A 22070-nucleotide genomic window follows, 5' to 3' on the forward strand; every position below is an offset into this window, starting at 1 on the left:
CCCCACACACACACACACACACACACACACCGCCTACCCCACACACACATCACACCTTCCCCCACACACACACACACACACACACACACACACACATCACACCTTCCCCCACACACACACACACACACACACACACACACACATCACCCCCTTCCCCACACACACACACACACACACAATCATATCTCAGAGAATATTTTTCTGCCTGGGGTTGTCGTGTCAGAGCTCACATGCACCTGAAAGTGTTATTGAGCTCCTGATTACACCAATTACCTGTACACCACCATGTGCACAGGTGGTGTGTGCCTGATATCTGAGAACTCTTTCATAACTTCTGTATTACTGTCTTGTTCTTGTTGTTAGTGGTGGTGGTTGTTGGTGGTGGTGGTGATGGTGGTGGTGGTAGTTGTTGTTGGTGTTGTTGTTGTTGTTATTCATATTCTTCTTTTATTTTCGCCTTACCTTTTCCATACATTTCAACATTCTTTCCTCTCCTTCCTTTCCTTGATTTCTTCTAAACCTTCTCCACCTACCTCCTTCTCTCCCTTTCTTGCTCCTCTTCCCCTCTTCTCTTTCCTCCTGCTCCTCCTCCTTTCCTACCGCTTCTTCTCCTCCTCCTCCTCCTCCCCATTCCCCTCTTCCTCCTCCTATCCTTCTCTTCCTCCCCCTCCCTCTCCTCTTCCTCATTCCTCTTCCTTCCATGTCTCACCGTCTTCCAAAGAGAGAGAGAGAGAGAGAGAGAGAGAGAGAGAGAGATCAGCTTGGGATAATCTTGGCTAGGAAGACTTAAGCACCGGAGGAGTCAGTAAGCTCTGAATGGACCCACCCTCTAAGCTGGCGTGAAAGCTTGACTGCTGTAAACATGTTCCATACTTGAAGACTTGTTGATGGTTGAAGCTATTTTGATTGAAGTGAAGTTAGTGAGGTGATTTAGCTTATCTGTTGAAGTGAAGATAGAGAAATTGTTAAGCTTTCTCTCCTTGAAGAAAGTAATGGTGTTTCTATTAGGGAAAGTATATACGTTTCTCTATTTACTTTCACACACACACACACACACACACACACGCACACGCACACACACACACACACACACACACACACACACCGACCGCCATAATCAAACAGGTGATTACAGTGGAGCTGATTACAGGTGGTGGTGGTGGTGGTGAGGTGCGTGTGTGGTAAATCAATGGGTATGAAGGACGCGCCACACACCACCACAATTACCACCACAGTTACCGCCACCACAATCACCAGAATCTCTAACCACAATCACCACCACAGCTACCACCACAGTTACCGCCACCACAATCACCAGAATCTCTAACCACAATCACTATCACCACCACCACCAAAATAACCACCATAATTATATCCACCACTCCACAATCACCACCACCATCACAATCACTACCACCACACATCAAAACAACAACAAGTTCCTATAACATATACACACGCACATTTCTATTAATAAATTTCAAATATAAAAAAAAAAGAAATTCTCTCCCCCAAAAAGTAGGCCCATCAAAAAAGTTATAATTTAACTTGTCAACACCAATACAAAAAAAAAACAGAAAAAAACAAGATTGGTGTTTTTTTTTAATTTACACATATGACACCTGTTTGTTTACCAGTCAATTTTTTCTTTAATATACACCAAACACACTTGTACAATAACAATATCTATCTTTTATTAAATATCTATATATTTTACAATCTTTTTTTTTCTTCTCCGATAAAGTTATTTCGGTCCTGTAAATTTCACTATATTTTTTTACATTATTTACATCAACGAATATATCTCCCCTATAGGAGGCTGGATAAGGTTGTAAATATAGTAAATTGGGGTATATGTAGGGGGGGGGGAAGTAATAACCATCTGAGTGTACTAGTTGTAATGGTGGTAGTTGTGGTAGTCGTTGTAGATATAAGGTATTGTAATAATGGTTGTTGAGGGTGGTTGTAGTTTTTGTTGTTGTTGTTTAAATATTGATACTACTACTACTACTACTACTACTACTACTACTACTACTACTATTACTATTACTATTACTATTACTACCAAAAAAACAAGAAAAAAACAGAATAAAACTTTTACTTCGGAAAAAACAAAAACAATGCCATCTCCCCTGACCATCAAGGTAACAAACTTCAAACCACACCTGTAATAAAAGTATATTACTCAGGCTAATTAGTCAGGTATCAGGGGACAATAAGGTACCTTTAGTTATTAGTTATCCTGAGGCTACGTAGGAACAGTATACATTTTAGTGGAGTATTATTTTACGTTTTAGTCTGTCTGTCCCATAACCTACACAGTTTTTCACCTGTATATATATTTTTCACCTGGAGAACTATATCAAATTAACTCACCTGAAACAGCTCACTTAAACGAACCACTGACCCAAATCCGTTTCACCTGGCCAACCATATTTAGCCAACACCTCCCAACAACCCTTACGACAAACACGACAAACTTACGAGAAATTAAACGACGTAAACTTGCGTGTATTTTAACCTAAACGAGTCTGGCCAGGGTGTCGTAACTACCTTCAGCTTGGGGGGGGTGATTACCGCGTGGTTATGCCTGGGGTAATTGGTCGTTAGTGTGGCCATAACTACGACAACAATAGAGTTCTCTCATGAGGGTGTCCGGACGTAGTTGTGTAGGGAATGTGTAAGGGTGTGTAGGGAGGATATGTAGGTGGGTGTAAAAGGGGTGTAGGGGGAGGTGTAGGTACTTGTAAAGGGGGAGGGATGTGTACAAAGGATGTGAAGGGGTGTGTAGGGGGAACTGTAGATGTGTCGAGGGATGTGTAGCTGTAGAGGGGTGTTGGGGATGTGGTAAGGATTGGGACATGTGTATTATCCTGTTAGAGACAGACAGACGGACAGACGGACAGACAGACAGACAGGTCAATATTCAATTACACAATAGTCTACGGTCATAACAACCCATATTTCATTTATTATTGTTATTGACCTCTGACCTATAGTCATGACGTTATAAAAATATTACTATGACGTAGATATTGACGAAATTAACATATGGTTGACCTTTGACCTAGATGATGACCCGATGACAAAATGGAGAGAGTGGCTGAATAAAAGAGAGAGAGAAGTGAGGAAGAGAAAGTAAGAGATAAAGAGAGAGAATTAGAAATGAAAGAGAGAGAGAGAGAGATATGGATTAATGAAAGAAAGAAAAGAAAAATATTGAAGAGAGAAAAAGAAAAATAGAGAAAAAACATACAAAAAGGAACAAAACGAAAGAGACAAAGAAAGAGAAAACAAGAGAATAAAAAATACAAAAAATTTCTCTTTATGATATTACTTACAAATCCCTTTTCCTTCCTTTTCTTAATTATTCCCGTCACTCTTACTAATTCCTCTCCTTCATCTACCCTCGTTATTCATTTTCCTTCCCTTTATTCTCTGTTTTATTACATGTTATCGCCAGTCATTAAGGTAGTACAACTCTTATGTGACCTGTCAGAGTTTGGTTATTTTTCTCTCTCTCTCTCTCTCTCTCCTCTATCCATACTCTCTCCCTCCTTCTCCTCAACCCTCCTTCTTCTCCTACACACTCTCTCTCTCCTATTCATTACTCCTCTTCCTCCTCCTCCTCCGGGTTGCATTAGACCCAGTATAAGAGACGTGGTAAAGGATGGAATCATTTTCAGGATGTTGATGATGACTACTTCAGATTGATTTATTGGCAGGTGTCGTTTAGCAGCCTCTTGCCTCCCTCCCGCGCTTTCTGGGATGTCGAGAGCCCTTTGGTGTGGGTTTCTAAAAGGCGGTAGATTGAGGTGAAGGAGGAGATCTTGGTGTAGTGTTTCTAAAATGCTAAAAGACCTTGGTGGGTTTTCAAGTTTTTTTTTTTGTCAGTTTCTACGTGTTAGAGTTTGTGGCTTGAGACAGTTGTGGGAGGTCTTGGTGTGGTTTCTTATTGAGGTTTCAGTGGTTTCGGAATAAATGTACAGGGTGTTCATAAATGATTACCCTGATTAAACGATGAGAGCATACTGGGGTTTTTTTTTTTAGGGTAATCATTTATGAACACCCTGTAGTTTTTGTTGGGTTTCTAAAGGGAAGGAGGTGTGATGTGAGAGAGACTTCTGATCGGTTTTTATAGTTGGTTTCTTTGGTTTCTTTAATCTTGAAGACCTTGGGTTGGTTTTTGGCAGTGTGATAATTCTTATGGAGTTTCTGTGCAGTAAGAATCTTTAGAAGGAGGGAAGGAGAGAGAGAGGGAGGAAGAAAAGAGGAAATGAAAAAAGAATCAGGGAGGGAAGGGGGAAGGGGGAAAGGGTAAAAAAAGCAGGGAGAGAAGGGGGAAGGGGGGAAAAGAGAGAAAAAAAGCTGGGAGGGAAGCTAGAAGGGAGGGAACAATCAAGGAAGAAATCTAAAGAAGAAAGGTGAGGAAAAGAGGAAAAGACGAAGGAAATAAGGAAGGAGGAGGGGAAGGCAGGGGGGAGGGGAAAGAAGAAAGGTAAGGAAGGAGGGGGGGAAGGATGACGGGAAAGAGAGAAAAGCAAGAAAAAGATGGGGAAGGACATTCATTGGAGAGGAAGGACTTAGAGGGGGATGGGGGAGGGAGGTGGAGGGCGTGAAGGGCATTTATTGGAAAGGAGGGGTCAAGGATTTACGGATGTTGGGTAGGGAGGAGGGGAGGTAGGGATGGTAAGGTTCCTGAAAGAGGGATTTGGAGTCAATTTGGGTGACTGTGAAGGTCTTTGTGGGATAGAGGCCAGGGAAAATGATGGTCTCTCTCTCTCTCTCTCTCTCTCTCTCTCTCTCTCTCTCTCTCTCTCTCTCTCTCTCTCTCTCTATGAAACAAACTAATGACCGGAAGTTCCTCGACTAAAGATGAGATAAACACACCTTAAATTATGTTTTATGTTTGTGACGTCACGCCATGCTCCTCCCTCCTCCATGTTGTGTGTTTTGTAAAGAGTGTTACCATAAATCCATCCTCTACAGCCCAACCTTACCAAACAGTGTTACCATAACCAATCCTCTACAGCCCAACCTTACCAAACAGTGTTACCATAACCATCCTCTACAGCCCAACCTTACCAAACAGTGTTACCATAACCATCCTCTACAGCCCAACCTTACCAAACAGTGTTACCATAACCATCCTCTACAGCCCAACCTTACCAAACAGTGTTACCATAACCATCCTCTACAGCCCAACCTTACCAAACAGTGTTACCATAACCATCCTCTACAGCCCAACCTTACCAAACAGTGTTACCATAACCATCCTCTACAGCCCAACCTTACCAAACAGTGTTACCATAACCATCCTCTACAGCCCAACCTTACCAAACAGTGTTACCATAACCATCCTCTACAGCCCAACCTTACCAAACAGTGTTACCATAACCATCCTCTACAGCCCAACCTTACCAGTGTTACCATAACCATCCTCTACAGCCCAACCTTACCAAACAGTGTTACCATACCCTGTTTCCTTGGTAACCATTGATGATTTGTTTAGAATAATTATGAGAAAATATATCATGTTTTTTTTGTTTTAATTTTGTTATAGATTTAAAATTCCAAATAAAAACTAGATATGTGTTTTTTTAATAGAGGAATTGAAATAAAAAGTTTAAATTAATTGTGTGGTTTTTTTTTATAAAGTTGATGGGATTAAGTAACATACAAAAAAAACTAAGAAATGCGATGTTTATTTTTGTTTTGTTTTTAGAAGTTTCAGGTTAGTGGTAGATATTATAAGACTCGGTGCCAACAATGTTAGTCAGGTGTTGTTGGGGGAATTCCTGTATTTAGTTGTGACCATGCTCTCTCTCTCTCTCTCTCTCTCTCTCTCTCTCTCTCTCTCTCTCTCTCTCTCTCTCTCTCTATTTGTTATGGTCGACTATGTTTAGGTAATTTTAGTAAGCATCTGATAGAGGGAGGGGGAAGTACTGACCGGCCTCCCCCCTCCTACCCCTTCCCTCCACCACCTTCCTTCCTCCTGCCCCTTTCTCCTTTCTTCCCTCTTCCTTGCCCTCCTCCCTTCCTTTCCCCCTCTCCCCTCCCTTTTCTAATGGCTTTTTCTCCCTTCCCCTCTCCTCCCTTTTCTCTTCTATCTCCAGCTCCCCTCCCTTTCTTCCCCTCTCTCCTTCCCTCTCTTCCCTCTCTCCCTTCCCCTCCCTCCTTCCCTCCTCCTTCCCTCCCTCCTTCCCTCTCTCCTTCCCCTCCCCCCTTCCCTCTCCTTCCTCCTCCTTCCCTCTCTCCTTCCCCTCCCCTCCTTCCCTCTCTCCTTCCCTCCCTGCCTTCCCCTTCATACAGCCACCTCACTCCCAATTCACCCTTTCATCCCCTCTCCTCCTCCTTCCCTCATTCCTACCCCCATCCCCCACCCTTACCCTCACCCACATCCCCCCCCGTAGTGTAAACAAGGGAGGGGGGGGGAAATATTATAGAAATATTGGCACTAACTTTGTCTCAGCCATTATGGGGTTAGGTTAGGTTTAGGTTAGATTTGGTTAGGTTTGGTTAGGTTAGGTTAGGTTTAGGTTAGATTTGGTTAGGTTATGTTAGGTTAGGTTAGGTTTTGGTTAGATTTGGTTAGGTTAGGTTAGGTTTAGGTTAGATTTGGTTGGGTTTCGTTTTACCTCCAAATTACAAATGATATTAACCCCATTTCCCGACGTCATTTAGACCTAATTGACCTCTGAGGTAATTTACATACTCCTGACAAATGAGAAAATAACAACTTTAAATCATCACAGAAATTCACAGAAAAATACACATATATTTTCATTTTTTTACAAGAACTCGCAATTGCCATAATTTACAACTGAAAATTATTACAAATGTTGCATATTTTTAGACTATGTTTTGGTACCTTCGCACTTAAGGATATTTTTTTATTTGGTTAGGTTAGGTTAGGTTAGGTTTGGTTTGGTTAGGTTAGGTTATGTTTGGTTAGGTTAGATTTTCTGGGGTTTTTAATTGATGTTTATATTGCAGTTACACGTAGAAATAAACCACATTATTAGCGTCATTACCTAACCTAACCTGACCTAATAACTAGTAATTTATTTATAGTTTAGGTTTAGTTTTAGACGAGGCATAAACCAGTTAGAAAATAAATTGTTTTCTTGTTTTTTTCTTGATTTTCCTGATTTTTTCCTGATTTATTCACTGATTATTCCTATTTTTTTCCTATTTTTTATTCTTGTTTGAATTTATTTCGATTTTTTTTTAACAATTTGTCTTATTATTTTCTTATTTTTCCACATTTTTTCCTTATTTTTCCCTAATTTTCATTGTTTTTCTTTTCTTATTTTGTATTTACGTGGTTAATTATCTAATACCTAATCACCATAACTTCCCTTGCCTTCCTGAGTTAAGGTGGACAAGTTAATCAATATACCGGGTCTTAAAGGTGCAGTGAATCAACAATATATTACATTGCACATTTCTCTTTGCAATATTTCACTCGAATTATCAATTGCAAAACATTTTATTGCAATATTAATAAAAAAATCATATTTATTTCTCCATGGACCATTTTGTTTTAGAGGTTATTGAAGACTTAAAGGTAATAAATAAATAAAAGTATATATTGACTAAGATAGACTTTGCAATATAGTTAAAAGCGACAGAGGGAAATATTATGTGTTTTGCAAAATGTAATAATTGGCTTATATATATTATTTGGGTGATTATAGTGTAATGTCATTTCCTGTGGCACCAATTGGATACTAGGTCATTGAACACTTAGAGAGTTAATACAGCCACATATAATTTGGGAGTTGATTTTGCAATATTTCACCTCGTCATCAATTGCAAGCGATAGTAATGCAATTATAAACTTCATTTGAATTTATATCACATAGGATCTATCTATATATGATGTTACTGAACCGCCCAAAGTAAACAGGGAAAATAATTAATACTTTTTGGTTTGTTTGCAGTATTTAGCTGAGTCACTGTTTACAACGAGTAATTTTGCATAGTGACGTCATTCGTATTTTAGGTCAACGAAGACTCACGATTAGTGAGAAATTATTATTATTATTATTATTATTATTATTATTATTATTATTATTATTATTATTATTATTATTATTATTATTATTATTATTATTATTATTATATTAATTTTCAGGTGAAATAATCTGGGGTGCCTAATCTTCAGGTCATCCATTTTTATATTAACCTTGCCGTTGGCGTCTCATAAGCGTCCTCGGAGTCTTGACCAACACACTTAGCCGGGATAGTGACCATTAGCGCTCTTTATGAACTTCTTATCTGTATCAACGAGAAGATATGAGAATATAATTACTCTTTGGGTCCACTGGTGCTGTGTGTGTTTGGGAGGTTGAATTTATTTGTTTTAATCTGTTTTTGTTTTTTCGTTTTATTCTTTCTATTTCTTCATTTCTTTAATTTTGTAATGCATTAATTTTTTTTTTCATTCCTATTTTTATTTTATTTTTATTTATTTTTTTTTTATTTTTATCGAAATTGTGGGCACTGAACTCGAATACATCCAGTAACCCAAACTGCAAGGTGAGGTACCCATTTATAGCGGGGATCGAGCCAACGCCCTTTAGGATTTAACCTGAGTACCGTATTCACTCGCCCACCGCACACCAAATACCACCCAAAGACCATTGACAACCGCTAATGTAATGGCTTATTTTATGACCCTGATTTAAAATGTAATTCAGGTCATTTATTCTTTTTAAAAACTGTGATTCGAGAGGAAAGGAGGGGAAAAAAGAAAATCGAACAGAGAGAGAGAGAGAGAGAGAGAGAGAGAGAGAACACCGTGAAACCAGTAGGACAAACCAATAAGGTGAAAGTCGTAAAATTGGTCCAACATTTAACAGGACGACCAAACTTTCTATGGTCGAAGTGGAAAACTTTCTTTCTTTCATCTTCTAAGTCCGGGTGGAAAGAGAAGCTGTCTCATATACTTTTTAGGGTGAGGAAAGATTGTGGAACTTTCTTTAGTATTTTCTATGGTGAGAGAAGATTGTGGAACTTTCTTTAGTATTTTCTATGGTGAGAGAAGATTGTGGAACTTTCTTTAATACTTTCTATGGTGAGGAAAGATTGTGGAACTTTCTTTTGTTTTTATAGGAAGATCTCAAAAGGAAAACCATCTTCGTTTACTTTCTAGGAGAGGAACTTTCTTTCTCACTTTCTATGGGATCAGAGGGAAAGAACTTTTTTTCCTTTTGAGTGTCAAGGAAATAATTTATTAATTTTATACTGTCTTGGAGCCTGAGAGATAAGACTGTATTTATTTATTGGAGAAGAGAAAGAGCAACTTTCTCTTGTTATCTTCTAAGATCAAGGTAGACTTTCTTTTCTAATTTGTAGGGGAAAGTTATTTTAATTTTTCTCTAAAGGGATAATTTTTCCCTCTATAAATTTGAGAAGAAAACTTTCTCTTTTACTTTCTAAAGACTAAAAGGAATTTTTCTCTTCAATAAACAAGAGAGAAAGAAATAGATGCTTTCTCTTTTCATATTCCACTAATCAGAGGAAGATAAAGACTTTCTATTTTACTTTCTATGGCCCGCGACGAGAGAAACTTTATTTACTTTCACCGGACCAGATGGAGAAATGGATTCCAACTTTCATTTTGTTCTTTTTTTCTGGCTGTCAAAAAAAATAGAAAGTTTGGGCTTTTATGAGTTTCTGTTTGGGAGGAAAAGGTATCTCTCTCTCTCTCTCTCTCTCTCTCTCTCTCTCTCTCTCTCTCTCTCTCTCTCTCTCTCTCTCTCTCTCTCTCTTCATTCCTTCCTGCCTCCCACTCCCATTCGCCCTCTTCCCTCCCTCCCTCCCTCTCTCTTCCCTCTCCCTCCTCCTCTCTCACCGCCCACTCCCCCCCTCTCCAACAAGTGACCCTCCTACCTCTCACCTATATTGCCAATTACCATAACACACTGCCAATTTCCCACCTGTTTTTCCCTATTTTGGTGATTCTTGATGAAATAGGTAGTGATAAAGGGTCCTATTTTTACCATAATAGTATTGTTGTCACTATTTCTTACTATGTCATTTAAATTGTTGATGCCCAATTACGTTTACTTTACAACCAATTTCGTATCCAAGTTATTGCTGCTTTGGTTAGGTTAGGTCAGGTCAGGTCAGGTCATGTTATGTTATGTTATGTTAGATGAGATTAGGTTAGGTTAGGTCAGATCAGGTCAAGTCATATTATGTTATGTTAGATTAGATTAGGTTAGGTCAGGTCAGGTCAGGTCAGGTCATGTTATGTTATGATTTTATTTTATGTTATGTTATGTTATGCTAGATAAGGTCAGGTCAGGTCAGGTCATGTTATGTTATGTTAGATAAGGTTAGGTTAGGTTACTGCATTCATTTCTTATCTCACATTCTTCCCCCTGCCTTTATATATATACAGTATACTGTATCTATCATCCTTTTCAACATCTCTCCTCCATTCATATCCTTCATTAATAGCATTGCATACATTCTTACCACCGGAGGTTCACTTTGTGTGTGTGTGTGTGTGTGTGTGTGTGTGTGTGTACCTCTTCCTTTGATTGCATTCCATACGTTCATTCTTTCCTTTACAACCTCCTCTATAGTACAGTTCTCTCTCTCTCTCTCTCTCTCTCTCTCTCTCTCTCTCTCTCTCGTGTGTGAGCGTGTGTGTGTGTGTATTCTTTCGAGTATAATTTATTCAAGCGTAAGAGAAAGTTGCTGGAGAAATTGACAAGAACTGAACCATAGAAAGGAAAATTGTAAAGGAGAAAGCTAGGTTGAAAGGAGAGGTGGGGTGAAAGGAAGTGAAAGGAGGGAGAGAGAGGGGGAGAAAGAGAGAGAGAGGGAATGAAAAAACATACACACCATAACACACACACACACACACACACACACACACACACACACACACACATCAAGTAAAACACAGAGATAAAAATAAAACACCCCTTGTTATTATTACAAAAGCGGAAGCGAGAAAAAACAAAGATTCGTTTTATTTTTTTCTTATTTTCTTTACGATGGATTTTTTTTTCATGTAACTCAACGACGAGGGTTTCCTGTAAGAGTATTATTGAAGGCTTATTGTTATTGCTTCTCTCTCTCCCTGTCTTTAATTTTTCTCTCTTTCTCTCTCTCTCTAAATTCTGGAAGGTATTTTTTGAGGTGGTCCTGGACTCTCTCTCTCTCTCTCTCTCTCTCTCTCTCTCTCTCTCTCTCTCTCTGTATCAATTTATCACCATTGCGAACCTTCCTTAATATATTCACCGAGCAATAAACTATGTATGTTTTTTCCTTCATATTTCTGTACTTATATCTAAAAAAATAAATAAATTCTACTAACAAATAAACTTTCAAAACACAAATGTACTTAAAATGACTCATAAAAAAAATAATAAAAAATTATCTCTAAAAATTATCAAAAATTTCTACTCTGTTTATTTACATTCTTAATACTTTTCCTCGTGTTATCTTTTAATGTTCCGAACGAAAGATAATTTAATATATTGCCAAATTTACGATTATCTGATAATTATTTTTTTTACGTTCAACTTGCGATTATTACGTAGCTTCCGTCCCCAGCAGTGATTGGTCGAGCGTCAATGTGCTTTTTGTGAACGTGTGTTGTACATCTGTTTAGCTTTTGTGTGATGTGTTTGTCTGTCTGTGTGTTAAGATTTAGCACAGCGGACTTGCTGGTTCATTTGTGCTTAAAACGCGATTTTGTAAGTAGAATCCACTCGTTTGGGGGGATATGAAGTGCACCTATTGGTCTATGTTCATCGTGACGTCAACCAATTGGGGACCTCAAGATGACCAAGAACCAATCAGATCGCGTCATACCCGCATCCAAGTGGATTTTGCCTCTGAGCGTCCGGCCCCCCAACATAAGACGAGAGAGGATGTGAACTGAGCCCGAGAGGAGACAAATTAGATCAGCTTAGAAAATGAACTTCACCTGATTCTGTGACACCTGTTGATCAGTTTATGTGATCAGATTGTCGTCATTGATCACTAAACTCACCTGATGGGTCTGATCAGGTTGTTTGAGACTTAGGTGATGGAAATATTCTCCATCGGTGCCAGTGAATGTCTCTCTACGTCTTTGTCTCTTAGATGAGTGTGAGACATCGATGGCTGGAGAGACAGTCTCCTTCATCAACAATATCTCTCTCTCTCTCTCTCTCTCTCTCTCTCTCTCTCTCTCTCTCTCTCTCTTTCTATGCTAAAACATTATAAGGCTGCACTAGAAACCTTGCAACAATTACAACACAACATTATAGAGAACTGAGAATAGTCATACATGGTTCAAGGTTGCTCTAGAAATTATAATTGCAACATAAACAGAAAAATATATAAACAAAAACATGGTAGGAAAATTAAAATCCAAAAAGGTACCAAAATTAAAGAAAAATAAATAAATAAAAAATGCTGGAATCTCATTATCTCATTATCTCCCACGACAGAGAGATAGAGAGAGATAAGTTAAGGAGATGTTTGTCACTGTAATGTCTGTATTTAGATTGTTGTTATTCATAGTGTAAACAATTCTGTACTTCTGTTGTGATTACTGTAAGGATCATTGGACTGTAGGAACGTAAGATACTCCCTGGTTAGATGAGGGCGCTCTGTCTCTCTCCTGGGCATGTATAGGACTTCTGCTCTTACTGATATTGATATTATATTTTATTCCTGCACCTCAATAAACTCTAATGATATTAAAATGTATAAGTGTATTTTAAACCCAAAATTCTGAATTCGATCCCTTTAAAATTTGACCAAAAATCAGAATAAATCTAAAAATACAAATATTCTTCAGATAATTCTAATTACAACAGGTGTTACATATGACCAGGTAAGAGACAGGTATTAGTCGAGGGCTCATTAGACCATCTCATAGCTGGCTTCATTAGTATAACGTCATGTGTGTTTACAGCTTACTAGACCCATTTCTTTGTTTTTACGCGAGAGAAAACGAGACATTTAATACCAGGAGGAACTAAAGAATTTGTTTAGGATAGTGTAACATTTTTTTTGTTTAGTTAGTGTTGTGTTGAGCTTCGTAGTTGGTGATCGGTTACTGTACAGTGTTGACGAATTATCAGGACTTAAACCAGCTGAGTTGTGGGTTTAATTTTGGCGTTTTTATATGACACAATTCTAATGTAACCCTACATAACCTAACCTAACTTTATAACCCTGATTTAACCTAAATTAATATAGCCTCACTTTACCCTAACCTAACCTAACCTAACAATCTTCTGTGTAGTTCCACGTCTCCTTATTCACTCGTGTCATCAAATTACCACAAAATTTAATAGCCACGTAATTAAGCGCTAATGTCGTGGTCATTTATCAACACTGTACAGTATATATTGTTTAGGCTCATAGGAGTTGCTTTGTTGTTGTCTGAGTGGCTTCCTATTGGTCAGAATTCCTGTCATAGAAAACGTATGGAGAGTAGAATACCATCTAAATTAATGCCCAAACTATAGTATTTTAGCTTAGAGTTAAAATATGTTTATAAATTAAATAAAAATCAATATGTTTTTAGAATTAAGGTTTTAGGAGTCCCAAGATTTAGTTAATTTGGTGGTGATATAAATTTATGAATATATTAAAGATTTTCAAGATCCATAAGCGTTGAAATTTGATGAGGTAACGTGGGTAAAAATTCATTATTTTTTGGGATAATGGTTATAGAAGTAATTAACTAAATCTTGGATGGTTGATTAACACACACACACACACACACACACACACACACACAGAGTCTACCTGTAGGTGTGAGGTTAATGAGGTTAATAACAGGTGTTGCCTAGATCAATTTATGTGGTATTTTACACAAGGGTTTCTAAAGTAGTAGGCCTATACTTTTTTAGAATTAGAAACCCAAATTACAATGTTCTTTATTCATAAGCTAAGCTATTCTATGTACAATATCTTAAAAAAAATAATAATTAATTTTTTTTTCTAAATAGAGAACATAAAATTTGAATCACACTTCAAAAGGTTTCTAAAATAACATGTTATTTTGTCGTGTCATCATTACCATACACCACAGCTAACGTTTGATAATTAGTGCTATAATTAATTAGTGAGGTAGGTGTAGGGTCATCACTTCTACCACACTTGAACCATTAGGAGGATCATTAGAACTTAATTACAGGTAGTTAAAAGCATTGCTATTATACAACCTTAATTAATGTAAACAAAATTATATATAACAAATAATAATTTTATATATTAACTATATCAGTAGTATTGACTAAATTATAACCGAATTTACATATAACAGCAGGTAAGTCTAAATTAGCCAACCCAGGTGTTAATTAAGATGCTGTACCTGTAGATGTTATATGATGTTTTTCAGGTATAGGAAAGAATGTTTGGAGGCAATATAACAGGACTATACAATGACAGGTGATATATTAGTCTATACTAGGGTTATCTATAACTGTGTGTGTGTGTGTGTGTGTTCACGGCTATATATCATATACCCTATACAGTACACGATATATAATATTTTTGACAGCGTACATACAGACAGACAGGCAGCCCAAATAACTTAAGACTCATAAGAAAGAACACCATAAAACCTCATAAAACACCATAAAACACTATTAAACACCATAAAACACTATTAAACACCATAAAACACTATTAAACACCATAAAACACTATTAAACACCATAAACACTATTAAACACCATAAAACACTATTAAACACCATAAAACACTAAACACCATTATAAACACCATTAAACACTATTAAACACCATAAATTTAAACACCATAAAACACTAAACACCATAAAACACTATTAAACACCATTAAACACTATTAAACACCATAAAACACTATTAAACACCATAAAACACTATTAAACACCATTAAACACTATTAAACACCATAAAACACCATTTAAACTCCATAAAACACCATTAAACACTGTTAAACACCATAAAACACCATAAAACACTATTAAACACAATAAAACACCATTAAACACCATAAAACACCATTAAACACCATAAAGCACCATTAAACACCATTAACCTCTATTTAACACCATAAATCACTATTGAAGACCATAAAACACCATTAAACACCATAAAACACTATTAAACACCATAAAACACTATTGAACACCATAAAACTTTATTGAACACCATAAAACACCATTAAACACCATAAAACACCATTAAACACCATAAAACACTATTAAACACCATAAAACACCATTAAACACCATAAACACTATTAAACCCCATAAAACACCATTAAACACCATAAAACACCATTAAACACCATAAAACACTATTAAACACCATAAAACACTATTAAATACCATAAAACACTATTAAACCCCATAAAACACCATTAAACACCATAAAACACTATTAAACACCATAAAACACTATTAAACCCCATAAAACACCATTAAACACCATAAAACACTATTAAACACCATAAAACACTATTAAACACCATAAAACACTATTAAACACCATAAAACACTATTAAACACTACTCATAAACACAGGTATAGGATAAAACACCATAAAACATAGATTAAGTTAAGATAAACACATCCCTAAAATGTTAACCACATGAACTAACCAAGACCTTCCCGGCCTCCTTCTTCCCCTTCCACAGGAGCTGGTCGCCTCCACACCTAACCAACGCAACTGGAGAGGCATCCTGATCGCCCTGCTGGTGATTGGCTGTGTCTGTGGGCTGATCATCTTCTCCGTCGTGTTGCTGACGCCGCCTGACGCTGGCCCGAGGTTCACAGGCAACAGGTTCGCATTAGCTGACATTATCAGCGGTGCGTTCAAGCCGCCGGGGTTCAACGGCAAGTGGATATCAGGTAAGTCAGTTTGGGCTGGTGTGTTTGTTTGTGTTTGGGGAGGGGAGAGGAAAGGGAGGGGAGAGGAAATGGAGAGAGGAGGAGAAAGGGAGAAGGGAGAGGAGAGGAGGGGAGGAGAAGGGGATCTACATTAGCCAAATTAACGACACCAGTTCGATAAAATAGTTAAATTAGAGAGATCCTAACTACCCATTCTGCTTGTTTAATAACCTTAACGGGATAACGACTTCACTGGAAGGGGGAGGGGGGGTGGGGGAGTGGTGTGGTGTAGTCTGTTACCTTATATCTAGGACACCGGTTCGATATTGTGAGACACGGGGGCAGATTTGGTACGGGATTGTGGCGGCCGAGTGAGTTGGTTCGTGAGATGAATGGGTAATCCCTCTTACCTTCACAGAGGGATTTGAAGGGATTAGGGATTACAGGTAGAGGTGTTAATTAACCTGGTTGTTAAAATTGAGGATTTTTCTTCAATGGAATAAAAAATAATATGTATTTAGACAGATATTAAGAGAGACGAAAGGATAGATAAAGATAAGGAAAATAGGTGAATAAAGAGAGAGAGAAAGGGAGACGAATAAAGACAGAGAAAGATAACTAGAGACAGTCGGACATACAGACAAATATAAACAGAATGAGAAACAGTGAAAGAGAGAGAGAGAGAGAGAGAGAGAGAGCCGACAAACTAGGTCACAGGAGGTCAAGACGGTACAGGGGGTCGATTATTATTATTATTTTCTCAGGACACACACACACACATACCACACACACACATGTCACACACAAAGCTAAGATCCCCCTCCCTTTCTTTTTTACCTGACATTTCATGGCAGACGAACACAGACACCAATTCAGAGTACAAAGAATCATCTCCTCCCTCTCTCTCCCTCTCCTCTCTCACCTCACCAGGCTATTCTCTGTCTCTCCCCTCACTCTAATTTCTTGTATCTCAGCCCTGCCACGCCCTCTCAGTCACACAGCCACAGACAGACAGATAGAGAGACAGACAGACAGACATACACAGACAAACAGAGAGACAGACAGACAAATAGACAGAGAAATAGAGAGAGAGATAAACCACTGTCTCTTTCTCTCTCACACAAGTAAAGAAAAAATAATCGATGTTTTTATGAGAGGAAATAAAATTTTCATCTGTATTGAACTAAATAATATCTGTCTGTCTGTCTGTTTATGGGTCTGTTTCTGTCTGTCTGTCTGTTTATGGGTCTGTTTCTGTCTGTCTGTCTGTTTATGGGTCTGTTTCTGTCTGTCTGTCTGTCTGTTTATGGGTCTGTTTCTGTCTGTCTGGTTCGTTTATGGTTCATTTCGTCTGTTCGTCTGTTTCTGTCTGTCTGTCTGTCTGTCTATCTGTACGTCTTCCTTCTGGTTCCTTGTGACTGTCTAGCTATCTATCTATCTGTAAATCTCTGTCTCTAAAATTTCTGGTTAAATCGGATTAAGGTTAAGTTAGGGATTAGGTTTAAATCTGATTAGAGGCAACATAAGGCTATGGGAGAATCAGATTAGAACCAAGATGAATCAGTGGATTTTTTGTGTGTGTGTTTACGCAGAAAATTACGAAATGTGATGAAATAGGTTTAGGTTAGGTTCTCATCTGTGGGTGAAATTGGATTGTCTGTGTGTGATGAAGATGACGATGGAATTTTGGTGTTTATGATTGAAGTTGAATAATAGATCGATGGTGGGTGGGGTGGGGTGGGTGGTGGGTGGGGTGGTGTGTGGTGTGTGGGTGGGTGGGTGGGTGGGCGGATGGATGGTGGTGGGTGGGTGGGTGGTGGGCGGATGGTTGGTGGGTGGGGGTGTGGGTGGGTTGGTTGGGTGGGTGGGTGGTGGTGGATGGTGGGGTGGGTGGGGTGGTGGGTGGTGGTGGGTGGTGGGTGGTGGGCGGATGGTTGGTTGGTGTGGGTGGGTGTGGGGTGATGTTGTGGGTGGTGGGTGGATGGTTGGTGGTGGGTGGTGGGTGTGGTGGTGGTTGGTGGGTGGTGGGCGGATGGATGGAAGAATATACACACACACAGTGATCACATATGCATGGGTCTCTCCCATATATTCACACATGAACGAGTCGTATGCAAATCACTGGACTGTAAGGAACGGATGATACTGTCTCAACTATATGGCTTATGGTGTGTGTGTGTGTGTGTGTGTGTGTGTGTGTGTGTGTGTGTGTGTTGTTAGTGTTTGTGTGTGTGTGTGTGTGTGTGTGTGTGTGTGTGTGTGTGTGTGTGTGTGTGTGTGTGTGTGTGTTTTCTGCTTGTGATTTTCATCTCTGGGAGAATGGGTTTGGCCTGACAACGAACAATCTATTGCAGATCTCTCTCTCTCCCAGCCTTAATATACTGAATAGAGAGAATTTATATCACATTAAACACCTGAGCTGAATCTAAAGTCGCGGGAGGGGGCTGTATTGGAGTCGTTTAAGGTCGTTCTTTGGTCGTATGAGCATTATTAGATATATTTGGGGTTCGTTTTAAGTTCGTTTTAGGGTCGTTTGAGTGTCATAGGGTCGTACTAGGGGTCGTCTTGGTGGTCGTGGTTTGGGATTGTTTTATGGTCGTCTCGGGGTCGTACTAGGGTTGTCTTGGTGGTCTTGGGTGTTTTGGGATTGTCTTGGGGTCGTCTTAGGTCTTGGAGTCGTCTTTGGGGGTCGTTCGTCTTTCAAACTTATAGAATCTATGGTTTTGTTTTTTAATAAGAAATTTTACAAAGCATACTTTACTCTCAGACAGGGGGCAGGGTAGACAGGGACAGGGAGACAGGAGGCAGACAGGAGGCAGGGAGACAGAGGCAGGGGTAGACAGAGAGCAGGGGCAGAGAGAGGCAGGGGCAGACAGGAGGAGGTGTAGACAGGGACAGGGGTAGACAGAGGGCAGGGTTAGAAGGGCAGACAGGAGGCAGGGGGGAGGCAGACAGGAGGGGTAGACAGGGGCAGGGGTAGACAGGGGAGCAGGGGTAGACAGGGGGCAGGGGTAGACAGGGAGCAGGGGTAGACAGAGGGCAGGGGTAGACAGGGGAGCAGGGGTGACAGGAGGCAGGGGTAGACAGAGGGCAGGGGTAGACAGAGGGCAGGGGGTAGACAGAGGCAGGGGGTAAGACAGAGGGCAGGCAGGAGCAGAGGTAGGGAGACAGGAGGGGGTGGGCAGGAAAGGTGTGGGGGCAGGTGGAGCAGGGCAGACAGGAGGCAGGTAGAGGCAGGGGTAGACAGGGCAGGTAGACAGAGGGCAGGGGCAGACAGGAGCAGGGGAGACAGGAGGCAGGGGAGAGAGGTAGACAGGGGTAGACAGAGGGAGGCAGACAGACAGGGGAGAGGCAGACAGGAGGCAGGCAGACAGGGGAGCAGGGAGACAGGGAGCAGGGGAGACAGGAGGGGGTGCAGACAGAGGGCAGGGGGAGACATAGGGCAGGGGTAGACAGATGGGCAGGGGCAGACAGAGGGCAGGGGAGACAGGGGGCAGGGGCAGACAGGGGAGGCAGGCAGACAGGGCAGGTAGATAGAGGGCAGGGGCAGACAGGGAGCAGGCAGACAGGAGGCAGGGGTAGACAGGGACAGGGGTAGACAGAGGGCAGGGGTAGACAGGGAGCAGGGCAGACAGAGGCAGTAGACAGAGGGCAGGGGTAGACAGGGAGCAGGGGAGTAGAAGACAGGCAGGGTAGACAGGGAGGCAGAGGGTAGATGAGGCAGGGGGAGCAGGGGCAGACAGAGGGTAGACAGGGGAGCAGGGGTAGACAGAGAGGGCAGGGGTGACAGGGAGACAGAGAGTAGACAGAGGCAGACAGGAGCAGGGAGACAGAGGCAGGTAGACAGGAGGGGACAGACAGGGCAGACGGGCAGGACAGGGGGCAGGGCAGACAGAGCAGGGAGACAGACAGGGGTGAGACAGACAGAGACAGGTAGACAGACAGGGGTACAGAGGCAGGGGAGACAGGAGCAGGCAGAGGGGCAGGCAGAGTAGGACAGGGGTAGACAGAGGGCAGGGGTAGACAGAGTGCAGGGCAAGATGAGGTGTAGACAGGCAGACAGGAGGCAGGCAGAGAAGACAGGGGTAGACAGGGAGGAGGGGTAGACAGAGGGGCAGGACAGGAGGGACAGGGAGGGCAGACAGGCAGGTAGACAGAGCAGGGGTAGACAGGGAGCAGGGGAGGCAGGGGTAGACAGAGGCAGGGCAGAAGGGGTGGGACAGAGGCAGGGAGACAGAGGCAGGGGTAGGAGCAGGGGCAGAGGAGGGGTAGACAGGGAAGCAGGGGGTAGAGGTAGACAGAGCAGGGGTAGAGAGGGAGGCAGGTAGACAGGGAGGTAGACAGAGGCAGGGCAGACAGGGAGCAGGGGTGACAGAGGCAGGGAGACAGAGGCAGGAGCAGGAGCAGTGGGTAGACAGGGGCAGAGAGGTAGACAGGAGCAGGGGTAGACAGAGGAGGGTAGACAGGGAGCAGGGGTAGACAGAGGGTAGGGGCAGGAGGGGGTAGACAGAGGGAGGGGACAGGCAGAGCAGAGGCAGGGGTAGACAGGAGCAGGGGTAGACAGGGACAGGGGGAGATAGAGGGGCAGGGTAGACAGGGACAGGGGTAGACAGAGGGCAGGGGTAGACAGGAGCAGGGGCAGACAGAGGGCAGGGGTAGACAGGGACAGGGGTAGACAGAGGGCAGTAGACAGGGAGCAGGGGTAGACAGATAGCAGGGACAGGGCAGAGGATGGCAGGGGTAGGGACAGGACAAGACAGAGGGGGGGCAGACAGGACAGGGGTAGACAGGGGCAGGGAGACAGAGCAGGGCAGAGCAGAGGGTGGGGGTAGACAGGAGCAGGGCAGACAGGAGCAGGGGTAGACAGGAGGCAGGTAGACAGAGGGCAGGGGTAGACAGAGGGCAGGGGTAGACAGGGGCAGGGGCAGAGAGTAGGCAGATAGATGGCAGGGGTAGACAGAGGGTAGTAGGGGAAGGGGTAAACAGGGACAGGAGGGTGGAGGAGTTGGTCTCTGCTGTCGTTGTGGAAACCACGGACGATCAATCCAGCCCTCCCTCCCTTTTCCTTCCTCCCTCCCCACCTTCCTCCTCTTTCCTCCTCTCTAACCTCCCTACCTCCTAGCCCTCTCTCTCTCTCTCTACGTTATTGCCTTTGCCTCCTTCTCTCCCACCTCTTCCTTTCCTCCTCCCTTCCTCTTCCGTCTCGCACCTCCTTTGTCTCCCTACCTCCTTCCCTCCCTCACTCCTTTTTTACCTCCCAGGTTGGTTGGATTCTTATCTATCTATCTATCTATATCTATCTATTACACTAAGAACAAAACAATAAGAGAGAGAGAGAGAGAGAGAGGAGAGAGAGAGAGAGAGAGAGAGGGAAAGTTTCAACTCTTCGTCCTATAAACTAAGTCGATAACAAACCTTCTTGGAGGTAGTTCGGGGTCATTAACGCTAATCAGGAGCGCCAACTACCATCTCCAGAAGTGGTTTAAGTCGTACAGGTCATTATCACCCATTGCGTTGATTTTATAGTAATTTTTAAAGGTAGTTGGAGGTAGTTGGAAGTAGTTGGAGGTAGTTGGAGGTAGTTGGAGGAAGTTGGAGGTAGTTGGAGGTAGTTTCGTTTTATTCCATCCAACTTGACTGTAATTCTCTGCTCGTTGGGTAGTTTACAATCGTTACAACAACTAAGAGATTACTGAATTGCTTATAGAGATGGTTCAGCATTGTTTGAGACCCCAATTAGAGTTGTTTGTCATTATAATAATTATTTTAGAATCGTATTAGTAAATTAGTGTTAAGATAATTATTTGAAAAGGTAAGTTTGGTGATAGTCCCCACACACTCACATACACTCACACACACACACACACACTCACACACTCACACACTCACACACACACACACACACTCACACTCACACACTCACACACACTCACACACACACACTCACACAGGGTTGTCGATTGCTTCCGAGGAGAGTTCAACAGAGTTTCTACAGTTTTTCACTTAAGTTAACCAATCCTTAGAGGTAGTATGGTAGTATAGGATAGTTCCATGGGCTAGAAGTGTGGACAGCCAATCCAGGAAGTAGTTTAGACTCACTCTGCTGGATTACGTCGTCTGTGGTTAACTCTCGCGGGGCACCCCATGTCCACCCTGCTGCCAAGAGGTACCTAACTTTACACTTGGGGAAATTGAATTCAGTCAAGTGTGGTGTAGCCAG

General features: G+C 41.5%; 1 protein-coding gene across 8 annotated transcripts in view; it reads left to right on the top strand.

Moving 5' to 3' along the window:
* LOC121863433 (inactive dipeptidyl peptidase 10-like) overlaps positions 1-22070 on the top strand; it is a 107098-nt gene that overhangs the window by 22223 nt on the left and 62805 nt on the right. For all 8 annotated transcript variants that reach the window (XR_006088388.1, XR_006088387.1, XR_006088390.1 and 5 more), the window contains one exon: positions 15658-15871. Coding sequence is in view for 1 of the 8 variants with exons in the window: in XM_042362094.1 (XP_042218028.1) it covers positions 15658-15871 (214 nt within the window). In the remaining 7 variants the exon portion in view is untranslated. The remainder of the gene's footprint in view (positions 1-15657; positions 15872-22070) is intronic.

Source organism: Homarus americanus, unplaced genomic scaffold, assembly GCF_018991925.1.
Source record: "Homarus americanus isolate GMGI-L3 unplaced genomic scaffold, GMGI_Hamer_2.0 scaffold49339, whole genome shotgun sequence".
Taxonomy (NCBI): Eukaryota; Metazoa; Arthropoda; class Malacostraca; order Decapoda; family Nephropidae; genus Homarus; species Homarus americanus.